The 17,743-nt window shown below is 50.4% G+C and overlaps 2 protein-coding genes across 6 annotated transcripts in view; both read right to left on the reverse strand.

The window, feature by feature from the left end:
* Positions 1-16,491, reverse strand: CCDC154 (coiled-coil domain containing 154). Its single transcript, XM_023557308.2, has 19 exons — positions 16,360-16,491; positions 16,102-16,219; positions 14,920-14,990; positions 14,483-14,874; positions 14,212-14,401; positions 14,016-14,062; positions 13,495-13,590; positions 12,999-13,122; positions 4,908-5,009; positions 4,517-4,645; positions 4,194-4,306; positions 3,790-3,916; positions 3,540-3,677; positions 2,243-2,362; positions 1,693-1,769; positions 1,164-1,281; positions 658-744; positions 225-412; positions 1-153 (listed from the first exon to the last, which is right to left on the reverse strand). The coding sequence occupies exons 1-19, from the start codon at positions 16,489-16,491 to the stop codon at positions 27-29; spliced, it is 2,496 nt and encodes an 831-aa protein (XP_023413076.1). The 3' UTR covers positions 1-26.
* Positions 16,054-17,743, reverse strand: part of CLCN7 (chloride voltage-gated channel 7) — a 24,401-nt gene continuing 22,711 nt past the window's right edge. For all 5 annotated transcript variants that reach the window (XM_023557552.2, XM_010597434.3, XM_010597433.3 and 2 more), the window contains one exon: positions 16,054-17,652. In XM_023557552.2, coding sequence (XP_023413320.2) covers positions 17,566-17,652 — 87 coding nt within the window. In that variant the 3' untranslated portion in view covers positions 16,054-17,565. The remainder of the gene's footprint in view (positions 17,653-17,743) is intronic.

A 17,743-nucleotide genomic window follows, 5' to 3' on the forward strand; every position in this document is an offset into this window, starting at 1 on the left:
TTGAGGGGTCTCACATGCTAGCTTGTTTATTTCGGAGGAAAGGACAGAGACGGGAGGCTCGAGGTGGACTCCAGGCTGCAGAACTTCTCGGCGGCTACGTTAGGTCTCCTCTGGGGCACCAGGCTCATGAGCACCACCTTCCACTGCAGCCACCTGCCAGAGAGTGGCTCGGGGATCGTCCTTGGACCCTTGCCCGCCCGGCTGGGGCCAACCCCCCTGCCCACCTGGTGGCCTGATACACGCCCCATTGGTTCACAGAGGCCACCTCGCCAAGGGTGGTGTCCTTGACGAAGAAGTGCTGGCGCACCAGGGACATGAGCACCCTGCGGCTGCCCATTTTCAGTGCCCACGGGCCCTCCTCACTCCACAGCCGCATCACACTCTCCCGAAGCATGGCGATTTCCTCCACCCGCTGACGTCAACGGGGGCCGCAGGCCGCAAAGGATGGAGGGAGGATGGGGCGGACCGAAAGAATGCTGGAGTCAGACAGCAAACAGGGGCTTATCTTCCCCTGGCCAACACGGGCCAGGAGGTCCTTCTCTGCTGGGAGATGCTGAGCCGCCCCAAGACGTGGAGACAGACTGCGGTGGCCAGGCAAGCAGAACGCAGGAGGCTAGCCCGCCCCGCCCACCGACCTGGGCCCTCGCTGCGGCTCACCAGTTTGGTTTCCGTATTAAACTTGAGGCTCTGGATGGTCTTGTTGTCGTGGAGGCTGTTTTCTAACTTCATGATCTGGTTCTGGAACTGAACACGGCCCCGCGGTTGTGGGTGGGTCAGCCTCACTCTGGACATGCCCATGTTGACCCCTGGCAGACCTCTCCACCCTCTGGGCTCCCTCCACCCTCTTCTCCACATTCTCCCTACCACAAGATGGGGCAGGGAGATACCCTGGGTGGGGCCTGGCAAGCACTCAGGGCATCTCTGTCTTCACAGTAAGGCTGACCCCAGGCCTTCGAGGGCTCCGGAGGCTGACACACCGAGTCACCCAGAGAGACAGCTAGCTCTGAGCCAGGCAACACCCCTTGGATCTAAGGCTGTGCCTGGAGGACTCCGTCTGGGGGTGCTGAGAGTGCTGTACAGCCCCTTACTCTGAAAACCAGATGACCCCCAACTCTGCTGCCCTGGCCCCCCCTCCACCCCACCCCAGGCCCTGTTCGGGGTACCGTGGCCAGCTTGCCCTGGATCTCTGCAATCTTCCGCCCAGAGTGGTCCTTCTTGAGCAACTGCACGGACAACAGCAGGGCAGCCAGCTCCTGTCGTACCGCCCCCACCTCAAACTCCCTGTGGGCATGGAGGATGAGGGCTGCCTAGCTCTGGAGGGTCAGCAGTGGCAGCCTGGTGGCAGGGCAGGGCAGGTGGGGAGAGGAGGGCAGGGGGAGGCTCGCGATGGGGCGAGGATGGCTGGGCTCCCAGGCTGAGGGGACGTGACAGGGCATCAGGGCAGTTCAGCTGGGACTCTTTCCATGGAGATATGGGGGCTTCTCACCCAGCCCTTTAGGAGAGGGTCTTGGTGCTGTGGCAAAGGATACATGCAACTGCACCTGGAGGGGGTGGAGCCAGGGCACAGTGAAAGCCCCCTCCCTCTTGCAAGCCTTGTTGATAGTTCTGAGAGCTCCTGGAGCAGGGTGATGTGTGGGGCGGGGACAGAGCCCGCATTCCTGGAGGGGCATGGCTCACACTGCCAGCATTCACCTGGTTTTGCCCTCGGAGGTGATCTTCAGGTCCGACTCACTCTTGTGCAGGATGCACTTGGCAGAGACACCTTCTATCTAAGCACAGCCAGGGAACGGGATCAGGGTCAGGGTTGGGCCAGGGTCTGGGGCCAGGGTGGCAGTTGGGCAGCCCAGAGAAGCCACCCCATGCCTGGACACCAAGGCACCACCACCCCAATCCCAGCCCTGCCAGCAGGGAACAGCTGGGTAGTAGAGAATGAAAAAGAGGAGGTAGAGGAAGAGGGGAGGGGAGGGGAGGAGAGAGGGATGGGAGAGAGAAGGAGGGGAGGGAAGGCAGGGAAGGAGGAGGGAGGAAGAAGGGAGGGAAAAGAAGGGAGGAGGGAGAAGAGAAGGGAGGGGAGGGGAGGAGGAAGGGGTGGGAGAGGAGAGGGAGGGAGCAAAGAAGGGGGAGAGGAGGAGGAGATGAAGAGTCAGGGGACAGCTGGGTCAAGCTGCTGCCCGAGGCCAGCAGTGGCACAGGCAAGGGGGAGGACAGAGACAGGGACATCTGTGTTCTGTCCTGCACCCACCTGCCGGGGGAGGCTGTCCACCTTCTCACGCACCTCCCTCAGGTGCGCCTCAGCCTCCTGCTGCCACCGGGCCAAGTCCTCCAGGGACTTCCTCTCCGCACCTTCCCGCTCACTCTTCACCTGGGACGTGCATACCCCAGTGAGGCGCCAAGCCCCAAAGGGAGGACAGATGGACTGACAGATAGGCCCCTCCAGTGGAGGACAGGGGGGTTCTGGGAGGTGGGTTTCTGGGACCCAGAAGTTCACATCCTGGGCAGAGAGCACCTGGGGCAGCCACCACCAGCATCCACCTGGCTCTGGGCACATGCATAGACAGGCAGACACACATGCAGTCCAGGGTGGCCAGGCTGGCACACTCACTGAAGCTGGGCCATGTGCCTGAGGAGGAGGCCTGAGCAGCCCCTCCATGCAGCCCCTGCTGCCCACCAAGTCGGCAGGGCACAAAGGACAGTCAGCTGTCCACACCCATGGGAGAGAAGACAGTTGGCTGGACCAATGGGCTATGTTGAGCTGTTCTAACCACACACTTGCCCAGTGGGGCCACAGGGCAGGCCCAGGTGGGATCCAAAGGGTGTCCACAAACATTCATAGCAGCACTATTCACAACAGCCAAAAGAGGAAACAATCCAAGTGTCCATCAGGAATTGAATGGATCAACAAAACGTGGTTTATGCATACAAAGGAATATTACTTGGCTGTAAAGAGAAATGAAGTCCTGATATATGTTACCACATGGATGAACCTTGACAACAGTGTGCTGAGTGAAACAATCAGACAGAAAAAGAACAAATGCTATATGATTCCACTTACATGAAATATCTACAACAGGCAAATGCATAGAAATAGAAAGTAGATAAGTGGTTGCCTAGGGTTTGGGGGAAGATGGAATGGGGACTGACCACTAAAAGGTGTGGGGGGTCCCTTTTAAGGGATGAAAAGGTTCTAATATTGACTGTGGTGATGGTTGCACATATCTGAATATACTAGAAACCCCTGGATTGTGCAGTTTAAATGAGTGAACTGTGTGTTATGTAAGTCATATCTCGGTAAGGCTGTTCAAACAGAAAGAACCAAAGGGGAGCTGCTCCATGGAGCCCTGAGGTTGACATGCCTTCCAGGGGCCTCAGATTGTTACCAGGCCTTTAGGCCTCATCAGTTGACCCTGGGGTGAGGGGCTGTCAGGCACGGCAGGTCTCTAGGGCAATTGCAGTGTGGGGGTGGGAGGCTCAGGTCATTCTCAGGGTTCCCCATCTTTCAAGAGTGGCCTCCTTTCCCTCACAGTGCACCTGGTGCTCACCTCGGACAGCCGCAGGTTCAGTGTCTGCTCGTGCAGATCCAGCCTCCAGCTCAGGGCCATGAAGTGGTCACTCAGGTCCTTCACCTGCCTGGCCAACTCTGCAGCAGATGCCTCCAGGGCCTGACTCTTCTCTCGGAGCTGTGAGTGGAGGGGTGCGGAGAGGCCCTGCTGAGGACTGTGCCCCAGTGTGTGCAGGGAGGGGGCAGTAGACTGCCACCCTCTGCCACCCCAAGCCCTTCACTGCACTCACCAGCTCCAGTGTGCTACATGCCTCCTGTTGGGCCAGCTTCCCAGCCAGCCGCATGGCCTCAAGGTTTTCCTGCAGGTAAGTGGTCAGCTCCCCAGCCTGGCTCTTCTCCACGAGCCCCTTGGCATCCCTGAGGCCAGGGCCACCGAGAGGACAGCCCCTCAGCATCAGAACAGGGACAGGAGCCTGCCCCTGGTCCCTGAGCTTCCAAGACAGCTGGTGAGGCCCTGCTTGGGGAACTCGTGGGGCCATGGCCTGGATCAGGGTGGCCCCCGCACAGATAGCCCCTGTGTACAGTCCCACTAGGCCTGGTACTATGCTAGGGCTGATGGAGAAGGGTGGGCAGGGCCATCCCCTCTCTGGCTCATTCCCAGAGTTCCCCTTCCTGGCCCGGTTTGCACACCCACCCGGCCTGTAGGACGTGGTTCAGGGACATCTGGTTTTGCGTAAGGAACTTGGTCAGTTGTACCACAGACCGGTCCAGGCCCCGACACTGGTCCAGAAGGCAGGACTCTTCCTCCTGCTATGCAGAGCGACCCTGAGACCTGCCCGGGCCTGCACCTCGCGCCTGCGCCCACACCCACCCAGCCCGAATTCTGCTCGGACCCCACCAGGACCTGCCTGCATCCTGCCTCAACCCCACTCACACATAAGCTGGATCTTGTCTGCCCCAAGCCTGCAACCCAGCCCGGCACCCTCACCCCTCCTCCCAGCCCGGGCCAGCCCGGACCTCGCGCTGCCCGCGCAGCACCAGCAGGAGCTCCTCGTTCTTCTCCTGAAGCTTCTGCCAACGGCTCTCCAGCTCCTCCCACAGGCCGACCTCCGCCTGCAGCCGGGCGTCCTCCGCGGTCTTCATCTTCTGTAAGAGACCCCGCGCTACCACTGTGAGCCTGGAGGCCTGAGGGCGCCACTAACCCGGGAGGCCAAGGCGGAGCCCAGATGTCCCTTCCCGGCGCGCCCCCACCCACCGCCCCAGTCCCGCCCACTGGCCCCGCTCCACCCCGCCCACTGATTCCACTCCTCACCGCCGGGTCCGCACACCCAACTGACCCCGCCCCACCCGGTGGCCCCGCCCCCTGTTCCGCCCACGCCCGGCCCAACACCATAGCGGGCCGGCGAACCTTCTCCAGGGCCAGGAAGCTCTTCTGCAGGAAACCACATAGCTTGGCCTCCCTTTTCAGGAAGCGCAGGCTCATCTCCTCGCCGAGCTTGGTCACCTGAGCCTGGGGGACAGCCTGGGTCACCGCGCGCCCTGCTGTGCGCCCTGCCACCTCGCCCGTGCGCGGCGCGGCCGCTGTTTCCGAGCCTCCCACAGGGCCGGCCCCAGAGAGGACCAGGAGGGGAACTGTGCGGGCTGCAAGCGTCAGCTCCGAGTGTCCACTGGGACTGCGGACACCTGCCCAGGACAGAGCCATAGAACCCACCCGAGCGGAACCTCAGGCCGGCACGCCCACCAAGGTGTGGATGTGAGCACGCTCCTGTGCAAGCACACACGTGCAGACACGTGTACACTCATACTCACGTGCGCACACACACACACACACACACACACACTCTTGGAGGAGGTGCCCTCACTGCCCAGGATGGCCCTTTCCGGCCGGCTGAAAACCGGCCCCAGCTCCCTCCGTGGAGACCCAGCGTTGGCCTCCCGGTCCAGGCCTGCAAGCGACCCCAGCCCTCCCTCAGCGCCTTCGCTGCCCCAGGATGTAGGGCGCAGGAGAGAAACGGGGACACGCGGCGAGGATCCCCGCCACAGCGCCCCGCGGGGGAGCGCGCCCCCGGCCCCAGTCCTGCCGGCCCCCAGTCCAGCCCGGCTGTCCTGAACACACACCGCCGACGGTCTCCGCAAGGAGCACGGTGGGGATTGTACGGTCTGTGTCCCAACTCCTCCACTCTGCGCCTATGGCGCGAGAACCAAAAAACCAAACCCAGTGCCGTCAAGCCGATTCCGACTCATAGCGACCCTACAGGACAGAGCAGAACTGCCCCATAGTTTCCCAGGAGCGCCTGGCAGATTCGAACTGCCGACGCTTTGGTTAGCAGCCATAGCACTTAACCACTAGGCCACGAGGGTTTAGCGCGAGGGTACTGACAGCACGTGCCTGCATGCCCATAAACTGGCCTTGCAACAGGAATTTGTGTATATACTTTGTATCTATTTTATTTGTACTTACTTTTAACAATTTATATAATTATTTTTAATACATTTTAAAATTCATCTTTTTTCAATTTTATTTTTACTGTTATCTATTTTATATTTTACTTATGGCTTTATTTATTCACATTTATATTTATTTAAATATATTCGTGCATTTACAAGTATTTTCATTTATATTTATTAATGACATTTCATTATTTGCTTCAATTTTAATATTTGTTAACTTATTTTTATTGATCGATGTTAACTCAGTTATTTGACTCATTTTTATCCAAAAATCATATTTATTATTTATCTTTATTTTGATTGGCTTACTCATATTCATTATTCTTTTAAAAATTATTTACTATTGCTTATCATATATTATCTAATTATTCTTTGTTTTATTAATCTATTTTATTTTTACTTATATTGATTTGTTTATATTTTTAATTTGTATTTACTTTGTTTATACTTTTATTTGGTTATTTTACCTGTTTATTATCAATTTAATCTTTATTTAAACGTATTTGAAATTTGTTATTTACTATTCGTTTTTGTTTATATTATTTATTTTGAATTTTTATTTATCTATAAGTTTAGTTATCTTTTTTAACATTTACTTATTGTTTTGTGTTTCATCAGTTGATCAATCATTAGTTTGATTATAATATTTAATTGATCAGTTTGTTTAAATTCTAGTTGAAAAAATATTGAAAATTTGAAAATTAGGTGTATGAAAACTCTAATTATTTCATTTATACCACAGCCAGAATTTGTTATCATTTTACTTTTGTGGACTTACTGGGAAGCCCTGGTGGCGCAGTGGTTAAGGGCTGTGTATGGCTGCTAACCAAAAAGCCAGCAGTTCTAAATCCACTAGATCAAACCCTACAGGGCAGTTCTGTTTGTTCTATAGGGTTGCTATGAGTTGGAATCAACTCAACGGCAACGGATTGGGTTTTTGGGTTTTTTTTTTTTGGTTTTGTGTTTAATGGAAGTAAACACATCAGTGATATTTTGAAAATCCACATATTTGCTTGTCTTGTTTCCAATGTAGAGAAATGACAAGTCTGACCCTTTTTCTTGAGCAAGTGATGATCTTCAATAATGTTTTAATTGACTTTGACTTACTGGTCTTGTGCGTAAAATGTTGATGTTTTGTTCATCATGGATTGTTTATCAATTTTAATTTTCAAAATACTTTGCATTAAAGTATCATTAAACCTGACCACTGAGTTTCTTGGCACCCCTTAAATATTTCCTCATTCACACTAACCTGGCCCTGGTGGGGAAGTCGGTACACAAAGTGGGCAGGTCAGAGTCCAATCCCAGAGGACCGGCCTTCTCCAACTCTGGGCCCTTCTGTTTCCTCCGGCCAGATCGTTCTGTCAATGGACTTTTGAACATTGAGCTAGTGCTTTAAAACTTCTTGTTATTCCCACGGTTCCCATCAAGGCATGGGATGGTGACCCCACTTCAGTTTCAATTACCAAATCCATGGTTAGAATCATCTGACACTTAATTTCAGGGATTCAGCAGACAGCACGGGAACTGCCGGTAATGCCTTCCCAGACCCGGAGCATGGGAACCGCCTAGTGCCTGGCCGGGACAAACCTTGGCGCCGCTCTCACTGCGAAAGCAGGAGGTTTCCTTCCCGTGGGACTCACCACCCCAGGGAGGGAGCCGCAGCCGCCTCGGACTCACCACCCCAGGGAGGGAGCCGCAGCCGCCTCGGGGCCAAACCCAAGTGGAGTCAGCAGGGAGGACAGCGCTCCCTCTCCACCACCCAGACTGCGGAAGAGGGGGCTCCGCCAGGCTTCTCCCAGACACTTTTCTCCAATAGCGAGCACCTCAAAGTCACATTTAACTTTTTTACTCCTAAACCAGAATTTATTACCATTTTACTTTCTTGGCTTTAAAGGAAGCTAATCCATCCATGATATTTTATAAATACACTTCTTAGCTTATCTCATTTTCAAATGAGAGTATTTCCATGTTTGACATGTTCTCATGACCCAGTAACAGTCTCAAATAATTTTTAATTACCTTCAGTTTATGGAAGTGTCTTGGAGGACCCGACTGTGACTTGTGTAAACAAATAATTACAATGAATAAATATGCTAAAACAAAACAAATTAAATAAACTCTAAAATACAATTATTATATAAAATAACATTAAATTATTTAAAAATAAGATTAAATAAAACATGAAAATAAAAATAAATCTAAAATTACATTAAATTAATATATAATATAAATGGAAACTCTGGTATAAACAGAATTTTAAATAAAGTATTCCATAAAGTAAAATAAAGCTAAATTTAATTAAATATAAAACATAAAAATATCAAAACATTATATAAAGTTTTCTAACTCCAAGTCTTTGCACATGTCATAATACTTTTTTTTTGAGCCACCCTTTGAGATCTTCTGTTCAGCTCTTTTGTGTCATCGACATTCAAGAGCAAATTTCTGAGCCTCTTCGGACATCCATTTTGGTCTTTTCTTTCTTTTGTCTTTTTAATGACCTCTTGCTTTCTTCATGTATGATGTCCTTGATGTTATTCAACAGCTCATTTGATCTTCAGTCATTAGTGTTCAGCACATGAAATCTATTTTGAGATTGTCTCTAAATTCAGGTGGAAACCCTAGTGGCATAGTGGTTAAGAGCTAAGGCTGCTAACCAAAAGGTTGGCAGTTCGAATCCACCAGGCACTCCTTGGAAACTGTATGGGGCAGTTCTGCTCTGTTCTATAGAGTCACTGTGAGTCAGAATTGACTTGATGGCAATTGGTTTTTAATTGGTATACTCAAGGTCGTACTTTGGCTCTCCTGGACTTGCTCTAATTTTTTCAGCTTCAATTTGAACTTGCATATGAGCAATTGATGGTCTATTCCACAGTTGGCCCCAGCCTTGTTAACTGATGATATTGAGCTTTTCCATTGTCTCTTCCCACAGACGTAGTCAATCTGATTCCTACGTATTCCATCTGGCGAGGTCCACATGTGTAGTGGCCGTTTATGTTGGTGAAAAAAGGTATCTGCAATGAAGAAGTCATTGGTCTTGCAAAATTCTATCAAACAATCTCTGGGGTCGTTTCTATCACCAAGGCCGTATTTTACAACTACTGATCCTTCTTGTTTCCAACTTTTTGCATTCCAATCACCAGTAATTATTAATGAATCCTGATTGCATGTTCAATTAATTTCAGACGGCACAACACTTAATTATGCTCATGAGGAACCTGTACATATATCAAGAGGCAGTCGTTCGAACAGAACAAGGGGGTACTTCCTGGTTTAAAGTCAGGAAAGTTGTGCCTCAGGGCTGGATCCTTTCACCATACTTATTCAACCTGTATGCTGAGCAAATAATCTGAGATGATGAACTATATGAAGAATAATTGGGCATGAGGATTGGAGGAAGACTCATTAACAACCTGTGTTACGCAGATGAAACAGCCTTGCTTGCTGAAAGTGAAGAGGACTTGAAGCACTTACTGATGAAGGTCAAAGACTACAGCTTTCAGTATGGATTATCAACATAAAGAAAACAGAAATCCTCACTACTGGAACAATAAGCAACATCATGATAAACAGAGAAAAGATTGAAGTTGTCAAGGATTCCATTTTACCTGGATCCACAATCAACTTCCATGGAAGCGGCGGTCAAGAAAAAAGACACATTGCATTGGGCAAATCTGCTGCAAAAGATCTCTTTAAAATGTTAAAAAGCAAAGATGTCACTTACAGGACTAAGGTGTGCCAGACCCAAGCCACAGTGTTTTCTGTCATCTAATATGCATGTGAAAGCTGGACAATGAATAAGGAAGACTGAAAAAGAATTGATGCCTTTGAATTACGTGCTGGTGAAGATTACTGAATATACCACGGACTGCCGAAAGAACAAATATGTTTTGGGAGAAGCACAAAGGGCTCCTTAGAAGCAAAGTTGGTGAGACTTTGTCTTACGTACTTTGGACATGTTAACAGGAGGGATCAGTCCCTGGAGAAGGACATCATGTTTGGTAAGGTAAAGGGTCAGTGCAAAAAAAAAAAAAAGACCCTTGAGGGGATGGATTGACACAGTGGCTGACAACTATGGGCTTAAGCATAACAACGATCATGAAGATGGCGCAGGACCATGCAGTGTTTCATTCTGTTGTGCACAGGGTTGCTATTTGTCAGAAGTGACTCGACCACACCTAACACCACAGCAATATTATATAAAGTAAAATAAAATAAAAAAGCAAAACAAAATGAAGCACTAAATAAAGTATCAAATCAAATTTAAATAAAAATAAAATTATTGTAAAGTTTATATTAAATAAAATAGCATATAAAATACAATAAATATTAAACCAAGTTAAATATTAAATGAAATGAACTCTAAAATATTATATAAAATAAAACAAAATTAAATACAAAATAAAATAGAACACAATAAGATTAATATTAAACTAAAAATAGAATGAACCAAAATTAAATAAAAATTAAGTAAAATATTACATAAAATAAAACATTAAATATTAAATAAAATTAAATATAAAAATGAAATAAAAACAGAATTAAATATTAAGATTAAATAAAACATCAAACAAAATTAAATAACTAAACTACTTTAAATTTCATTAAATAGTAAATTATTTAAAGTACAATAAAATAAATTTATATTAAATTACATTAAATATTAAAAATATAATTGAAATATTAAAAATGAAATAAAATATAAAATCAAATTAAATTTGTTTAAAATATATACAAACTTACACTTAAATAAAATAAAATATTAAATAACATTAAATTAAAAACAAAACCACATAAAATATGCTGAATAAAATTAAAAAATTATATTAAATATAAAATAAAATTTAAATGAAGTTAAGCCTTAAATAAAATATAATTAATTAAAGGAAATATAAAATACATTATTCTATAAAATAAAGAATAAAAAATTAAACTAATCTAAAAACAAATTAAGTAAAATTAAAAAAGCACAAAATAAACTATTATATATTAGTTATATAAAATAAAATTAAATATAAAACAACATAAAAATTAAATACAATATTAAAAAAATTAAGGCAAATATTAAATTCAGTATAAAATTAAAAAGTATATTTAAATAAATATTAAATGAAACCAAGTTAAATAGTAATTAAAATCAAATTAAATTACATTAAATATTATATTAGGTATAGTAATATGAAATTAAATAACATTAAAACTATGTATTGGTTGCTTGGTCAATGATTGAATTAATTGGTTGGTTGAATGGTTTGGTTGAGTGACTTTTTTTTTTCGTTTTTATTTATTGTGCTTTAAGTGAAAGTTCACAGATCAAGTCAATCACTCATACAAAAACTTATACACCCCCTGCTATGTACTCCTAGCTGCTTGCCCCCTAAGGAGACAGCACACTCCTCCTCCCACCCTATATTCCCTGTGTCCATTCAACCAGGTCCTGTCCCCCTCTGCCTTCTCATCTTGCCTCCAGACAGGAGGTGCCCACATGGTCTCATGTGTCTACTTGAGCCAAGAAGCTCACTCCTCACCAGTATCATTTTCGGCATTATAGTCCAGTCCAATACCTATCTGAAAAGTTGGCTTCAGGAATGGTTCCAGTGTTGGGCTAACAGAGGGTCCGGGGACCATGACCTCCAGGGTCCCTCTCGTCTCAGTCAGACCATTAAGTCTGGTCTTTTCATGAGAATTTGAGGTCTACATCCCAGTGTTCCCCTGCTCTATCAACGAATTCGCTGTTGTGTTCCCTTGTCATGGTAGTCATTGGTGGTAGCTGGGCACCATCTAGTTCTTCTGGTCTCAGGCTGATGTAGTCTCTGATTTATGCAGCCCTTTCTGTCTCTTGGGGTCATATTCACCTTGTGTCTTTGGTGTCCTTCATTCTCCTTTGATCCAGGTGAGTTGAGACCAACTGATGCATCTTAAATGGCTGCTTGCTAGCGTTTAAGACCCCAGATACCACTCACCAAAGTGGGATGCAAAATGTCTTCTTAATACATTTTGTTATGCCAATTGACCTAGACGTTCCCTGAAACCATGGTCCCCAGACCCCCATCCCTGCTACTCTGTCCTTTGAAGCATTTGGTTGTATTCAGAAAACTTCTTTGCTTTTTGTTTAGTCCAGTTGTGCTGACCTCCCCTGTATTGTGTGTTGTCTTTCCCTTCACCTAAAATAGTTGTTGTCTAATATCTAATTAGTGAATACTCCTTTCCCTCCCACCCCACCCTCGTAGCCATCAAAGAATATTTTCTTCTGTGTTTAAACTTTTTCTTGAGTTCTCGTAATAGTGGTCTCGTACAGTATTTGTCCTTTTGCAACTGACTAATTTCACTCAGCATAATGGCTTCCAGCTTCCTCCATGTTACGAGGTGTTTCACGGATTCATCGTTGTTCTTAATCATTGTGTGAATATTCCATAATTTATTTATCCATTCATCCATTGGGCACCTTGGTCGCTTCCATCTTTTTGCTAATCAGTGCTGCAATGAACATGGCTGTACATGTATCTGTTCGTGTAAGGGCTCTTATATCTAAGATATATTACAAGGAGTGGGATTGCTGGATCATATGGTAGTTCTATTTGAATGATTGATTTTTAATTGATTGGTGGTTGGTTGAGTGATTTTTTTAATTGATTGGTTGATTGTTTAATAGATTGGTTGGTTGATTGATTAGATGATTTATTGGTAGAACAATTGATTGATTAGTTAATTGATTCATAGTTTAATTGACTGGTTGAATCACTGGTTGATTGTTTAATTGGCTCACTGATTATTTTTATTTATTCATTTTAACTCATCTGTTTGTTTTGTTATTTTAACCTATTTACATTTATATTTATTGTTTTATTTGTGATAGAGATTTCAATTATTTGATCGATTCATCAATTGATCGTGGGTCCCGTGAATGGAGCCCAATTGAACACTCGATGGAGGTGGGAGCAGGGGAGGCGTTTGTTGCAGCGTGGGGCCAGTGGGGCGTCAGGCCTCCTCCCCAGGCCAGCCCTCTGGGAACTGGGGCTATGGAAGAGTGTGGCGGATGCCGTACCTGCATCTTGGCCACCTCACGCTCCACTCGCTGGCTGGCCTCCTCCTGCTTTTTCTGCAGAGTGCCGCAGGCCACCTTCCAGTCCTGGCCCTCTTGCCTCAGCTTCCCAGTCAGCTTGCTCAACCTGGGGGCAGCGTTAGTGGGTCACGCAGACCAGCATGGGGAGCAGGGCTGGGCAGGGGGCTGCATGGGGGCTGCGCACCTGTGGATGCATTACTGGGCCGGGCCTGCCCCGACGGCCAGACTGACCTACAGGCTCTGAGCAGGAGGCACACCCCCAGTGAACACAAGAACAGAAACGGGCCCCAGGGCTGTGGGGTGGGGGGGCAGGCAGAGATGCCTGATGGGGAAGGAGAGGGGCAGGGACCTGGCTTGAATCTCTTCTCCCTCCAGAGTCCTCAGTGGCTCCAAGCCTTCCATCAACCCACAGCTTGTCCAGAAGCTGTCAGTGTTGGGGACATGGGGAAGACAGAGTGAGGCATGCAGCAGGGCACACCTGAGGGTCAGCTCCTGGTCTGAACTCTTATGCTTTGAGTCCTGGAGCACCTGCTTCCTCCGGATTTGAGCCAGGGCCTCGCGAACCTCCACCAACCTGGTGCACAATGAGTTACCCATGGTGAGGGCCTCCCAGTGAGCTCCCCAAGTGAGCCCCCGCCACAGCAAGCCCCGGCCCACAGCAAGGCCCCCAGCGAGCTCCCCCAATGAGTCCCCCTACAGTTAGCCCCCACCCCCAGCAAGCATCCTCAGCGAGCTCCCTCCCACATTGAGCCCCTCCAGCCCACAGCGAGCCCCCCAACCCCTTCTTGGGGCCCCTGCAGGCTGCCCAGGTGCACTGAAACCCAGACCTTCCAAGTGTGCATGTAGTTTACCCCAGCAAGATAATTCAGTGGAGTGTATGAGTATGTGTGTATGTGTACAAAAAAACTGTTTCCAGACTGGTTCCAGCACCAGTCACCACTCTGCAGAAGCCTGAGCCTTCTTTCCCTCCTGCAAGCCTGCACCCATGGGTTGGGGTACCTCTTGTCCAGGGCCTGCATCTGGATCTGGCTTGGGGTGCTGGCAAGCTGTAAGGAGGAGGTGGGGACTCAGCACAAGTCCGGGTTCTACGCTGGCCAGCACAAATGCAGGAGTACCCAGGGGTGTACAGGGACAGGGGACTGAGTTCAGGGTCAGGAAGCCCAGGAGACTGGAGCCCCCCATAGCCAGTGCCTACCTCACAGGCTTCCTTCTCAGGGGCCCGGGCTGCCTGGCGCACATCCTGCTGCAGCTGCTTCAGCTCAGTGTCCTGGAGCTCCACGAGGGCCCGCAGCTGGAGCAGCTCCTGCAGCAGGCCCGGTGTCGTGCAGGAGCAGCGGTCCCTGTGCCCCCAGAGGCAGGCCACCTTGGCCTGCAGGTCGACCAGCCTGGCTGGGCAGCAGCAGGGCATGTTGGGCAGGGCCCCTGGGTGCCTGGGAACTTCCCTCACCCCTGGGGCCATGGCTTACCACTGCTCTAGCTGCCTCCAGTGTTTAGGGGTGTCCTGTCCAGGGACTGGTGAGGTTGGTGCCAGGCAGCCAGACTCACACTTCTTGGAGATCTCCTCCAGGCTCAGGGGCTTAAGACTGGCTGGGTCATCTCCAAAGATGAGCCCCAGGTCCTCCAGAGTGGCGGGGCTCAGCCAGGAGGGAGTTGATGCCCCTGGCGATGGGATGCTGTTGAAGTCCACCAGCACTGCACAGGGAAGGCCCCCGTGGATGAGGCTTCTGACAATGCAGTGGCACTCACAGGGCTGGACCTGGGCCCCGAATGAGAGGTCTCCTCTCGCCAGGGAGGGGCGCGGCCGAAACTGCTGGATGGCACCCAGTGCTGGCAGCAGAAACGGGGCCACGTGAGGATACTTGGGTCATGAAGCAGAGCCGACAGCCACCCAGCTCCTACTCACTTGACAGGACTTCACAGCAGCCTCGGCTAACCCTTCGAGGAGCCACACATGGCCAGCGAGGGTAGGGACAGCTGCAGGGAGCAGGGGAAGTGGTGCTGGAAGGCTGGGGTCTGTGCGGTGGTGGTGGAAGCTACTAAGATAAGCTCCTGTCTCACATCGTGCCCCTTTCCTGAGAATACCCAGGGCAGGCACAGTGGGGACTGTTCTGGAACCTTCCCTTCCTCACCAGAACCAACTGCCCAACTCCTATGCCTGCGAGGCCTCCCAAACTGCCAGTTTCCATGGAGTGGGGGTGGAGGGGTCCAGCTATGGTCCCTATGGCAGGGTTGGGGGAAGCCTGGCCTGACCTGGCGGGAACAGGGGCCGCGACAGACTAATTTGGCCTGTGTCCCATAACTCAAGAGCATATCCCCAAGGGCACACAGACGTGGCAACACAGCGCTGTCTGAGAGGTCCTTCTGGCAGCTCGATTAAGACAGTAGAGGCGGTGAAGTGAATCTTGTCTATTTTATTTAATCCAACATATCCAAAATAGTATTTCAACATGTCATCAATACAAAAGTTGCTAAAGAGACAGTTTGGGTTGTCAGGCTGTGTCCTTGAGACCTGGTGTGCCCATGTGGACAATGTGTCTCCTTCAGGCATACTGCACCCAGGCTGAGGGCTGCTGTCCACCCCTCCACCACTCAGGCCCCTTACCGCCAGGAATGGCTGGGTGCGGGCCTCTGCTGTAAGGAGGGAACCTGCAGTCAACCCCCTTCCCAAAGCTGCTCAGAGGGAGCTGGCCTGGGGCTGCTGCTCACCACTGGCTGCAGGAACTGGAAGGGGACGTCAGCAGCCTTGGCCCTGCACCAAGCCTGTGGTCAGGCCCGGCCTCCACTCCCCACCCCTGCAAGATGACCTCCCCCCAGGAAAGACATCTTCCCACAGTGTCCTGTGCACATCCTGATGGAGACAGAAATCAGCAGCAGAAGCTGGGAACACCCAAAGCAGTGGGCATTCTCCTCAACGCCGGCTCCTGGGAGCCTCTTGACAACGGATCTCCCATCCCAGCTCTGTTCCGGCCACCACTGTTGTCACCACCACCACTTGGCGCCCCCTGAATATCGGGCCCCGGGAACAAATGAGCCTGCCTGGCCTTTCGAGGATGAGTTCTTTATTTCCACCTTCAGAACCCCCCACCTATGCAGTGGCCCACAGGGTGGTGCCCCCAGGAAGGGGTGAGTTCTAAGTCACAGCCTTCTCTGAAGGTGAACCTGAGCGGTGGCCTGGCCCAGACCAGCCCAAATATCTGTGCTGCCTAGTGACAGAGACAAGCCAGGGGTCCCTGGGGGGCCACCAGCAATCGAGGGACCACCAGCCCCAGCCCATCCATGCTCACCAGGACTACCCAGACCCACATGTTCCTGGAACTGGCCCAGAGCAGCACAGACCCCCTACCCAGGCTAACTGGGCTGACAGGAGCAGGGTCCTCAGAGGCCCTCCAGTGGCCACTGCAGCAGAAATAACATCACCACTGGCCCTGGGGGCCTCTAGTGCCCCTGACAGCTCTGGCACTGAGGCACGGCTCATAGGGCTTAGTGGCCTCAGGCTTGTGGCCCAGCAGGAGGTGGGCTCACTGTTTCCTGAAGCTGGCTGGCTCAGGCCCAGGCCAGGCCAGGGTGCAGACCAGGGAACCTGTGCATGATCCTGGGGACAGCTGGCATCTCCACAGAGCCTGCCCCTGATGCTGCCCCCGGCCCACCCCGTTTCCCAGGGTCCTCTGCTCAGCTGGGGCCTTTGCCAGGCCAGGAGCATCCACGGTGGCCACAAGTCACCACCGCACTGCCAGCCAAGACTGTGCCTGTGGCCAAGGCAAGTAGGCTGGAGCCTCCCAGCCATGGTGCCGGGAGTCAGGGACACCGGAAGGCCACATAACTGTCTGTGTGCTAACAGGAACACAGAGAGTGGGGCCCTGGGGTCACAGAGGATAGGGCCCTGGGGTCACAAAGAGTGGGGCCGACCCTGGGGTCACAGAGAGTGCAGGCCCTGGGGTCACAGGGAGGACAGGCCCTGGGATCACAGTGAGTGAAGCCCTGGCGTCACAGAGTAGCAGCAGCAGCGGGGACCCCAGCTCAGTCTCTCACAGGCATACACATACACACACATGCGCACACACTCTGAACTCATACAAATTCTCATACACCCTACAAGCCCCCCCATGTACTCACACTCATATGCATAAACTCACACACAGACTCACTCCCAACACACATATACAGTTACATATTCCACCCTACACTCACATTCTCACACATATGCCCACACACTCACGCTCTCACACTCACACATGCACCCTCCCCAGATGGTGAGGGTGCACAGCAGGAAGGAAAGAACAGCTGGACATCGTGGCACACGTGTGACTCCCGTGAGGCGCAGATAGCGGGAAGAGAATCACCCTTGGAGCCAGTGAGGGGCGCTGGGAGGCACACGTTGTGTGAGGAGTTCCGGGGGAATGCCTGGCCATCTGCGGCGGCTCTGGGAGCTAGAAGGACTTCCTTCTTCCACTGAGGGCTGGGGAGCAGGCTTCGGCACGAGACCAGAGATACCAGAGGAGGTGAGAGGGGCACATGGGGCAGGGATGCCAGGCCCGTGAGAGCAGATGCCTCATGTCTGGGCCAGCGAGAGCTCCTCAAGGCCACCTCTGCCCAGCCGGTACCTCGCAAGGTCCTTCCTGGTCACCAGCCCCACCACCTGTGGGACAGTCCAGGTCATGGCCCATGGAGCCCCCACCCAGCCTGTCTGAGGCCCCCACCCTGAGAGCTAAGCCACTTGTAGAGGACAA

Source organism: Loxodonta africana, chromosome 12 (assembly GCF_030014295.1).
Source record: "Loxodonta africana isolate mLoxAfr1 chromosome 12, mLoxAfr1.hap2, whole genome shotgun sequence".
In the NCBI taxonomy this organism is placed as follows: Eukaryota; Metazoa; Chordata; class Mammalia; order Proboscidea; family Elephantidae; genus Loxodonta; species Loxodonta africana.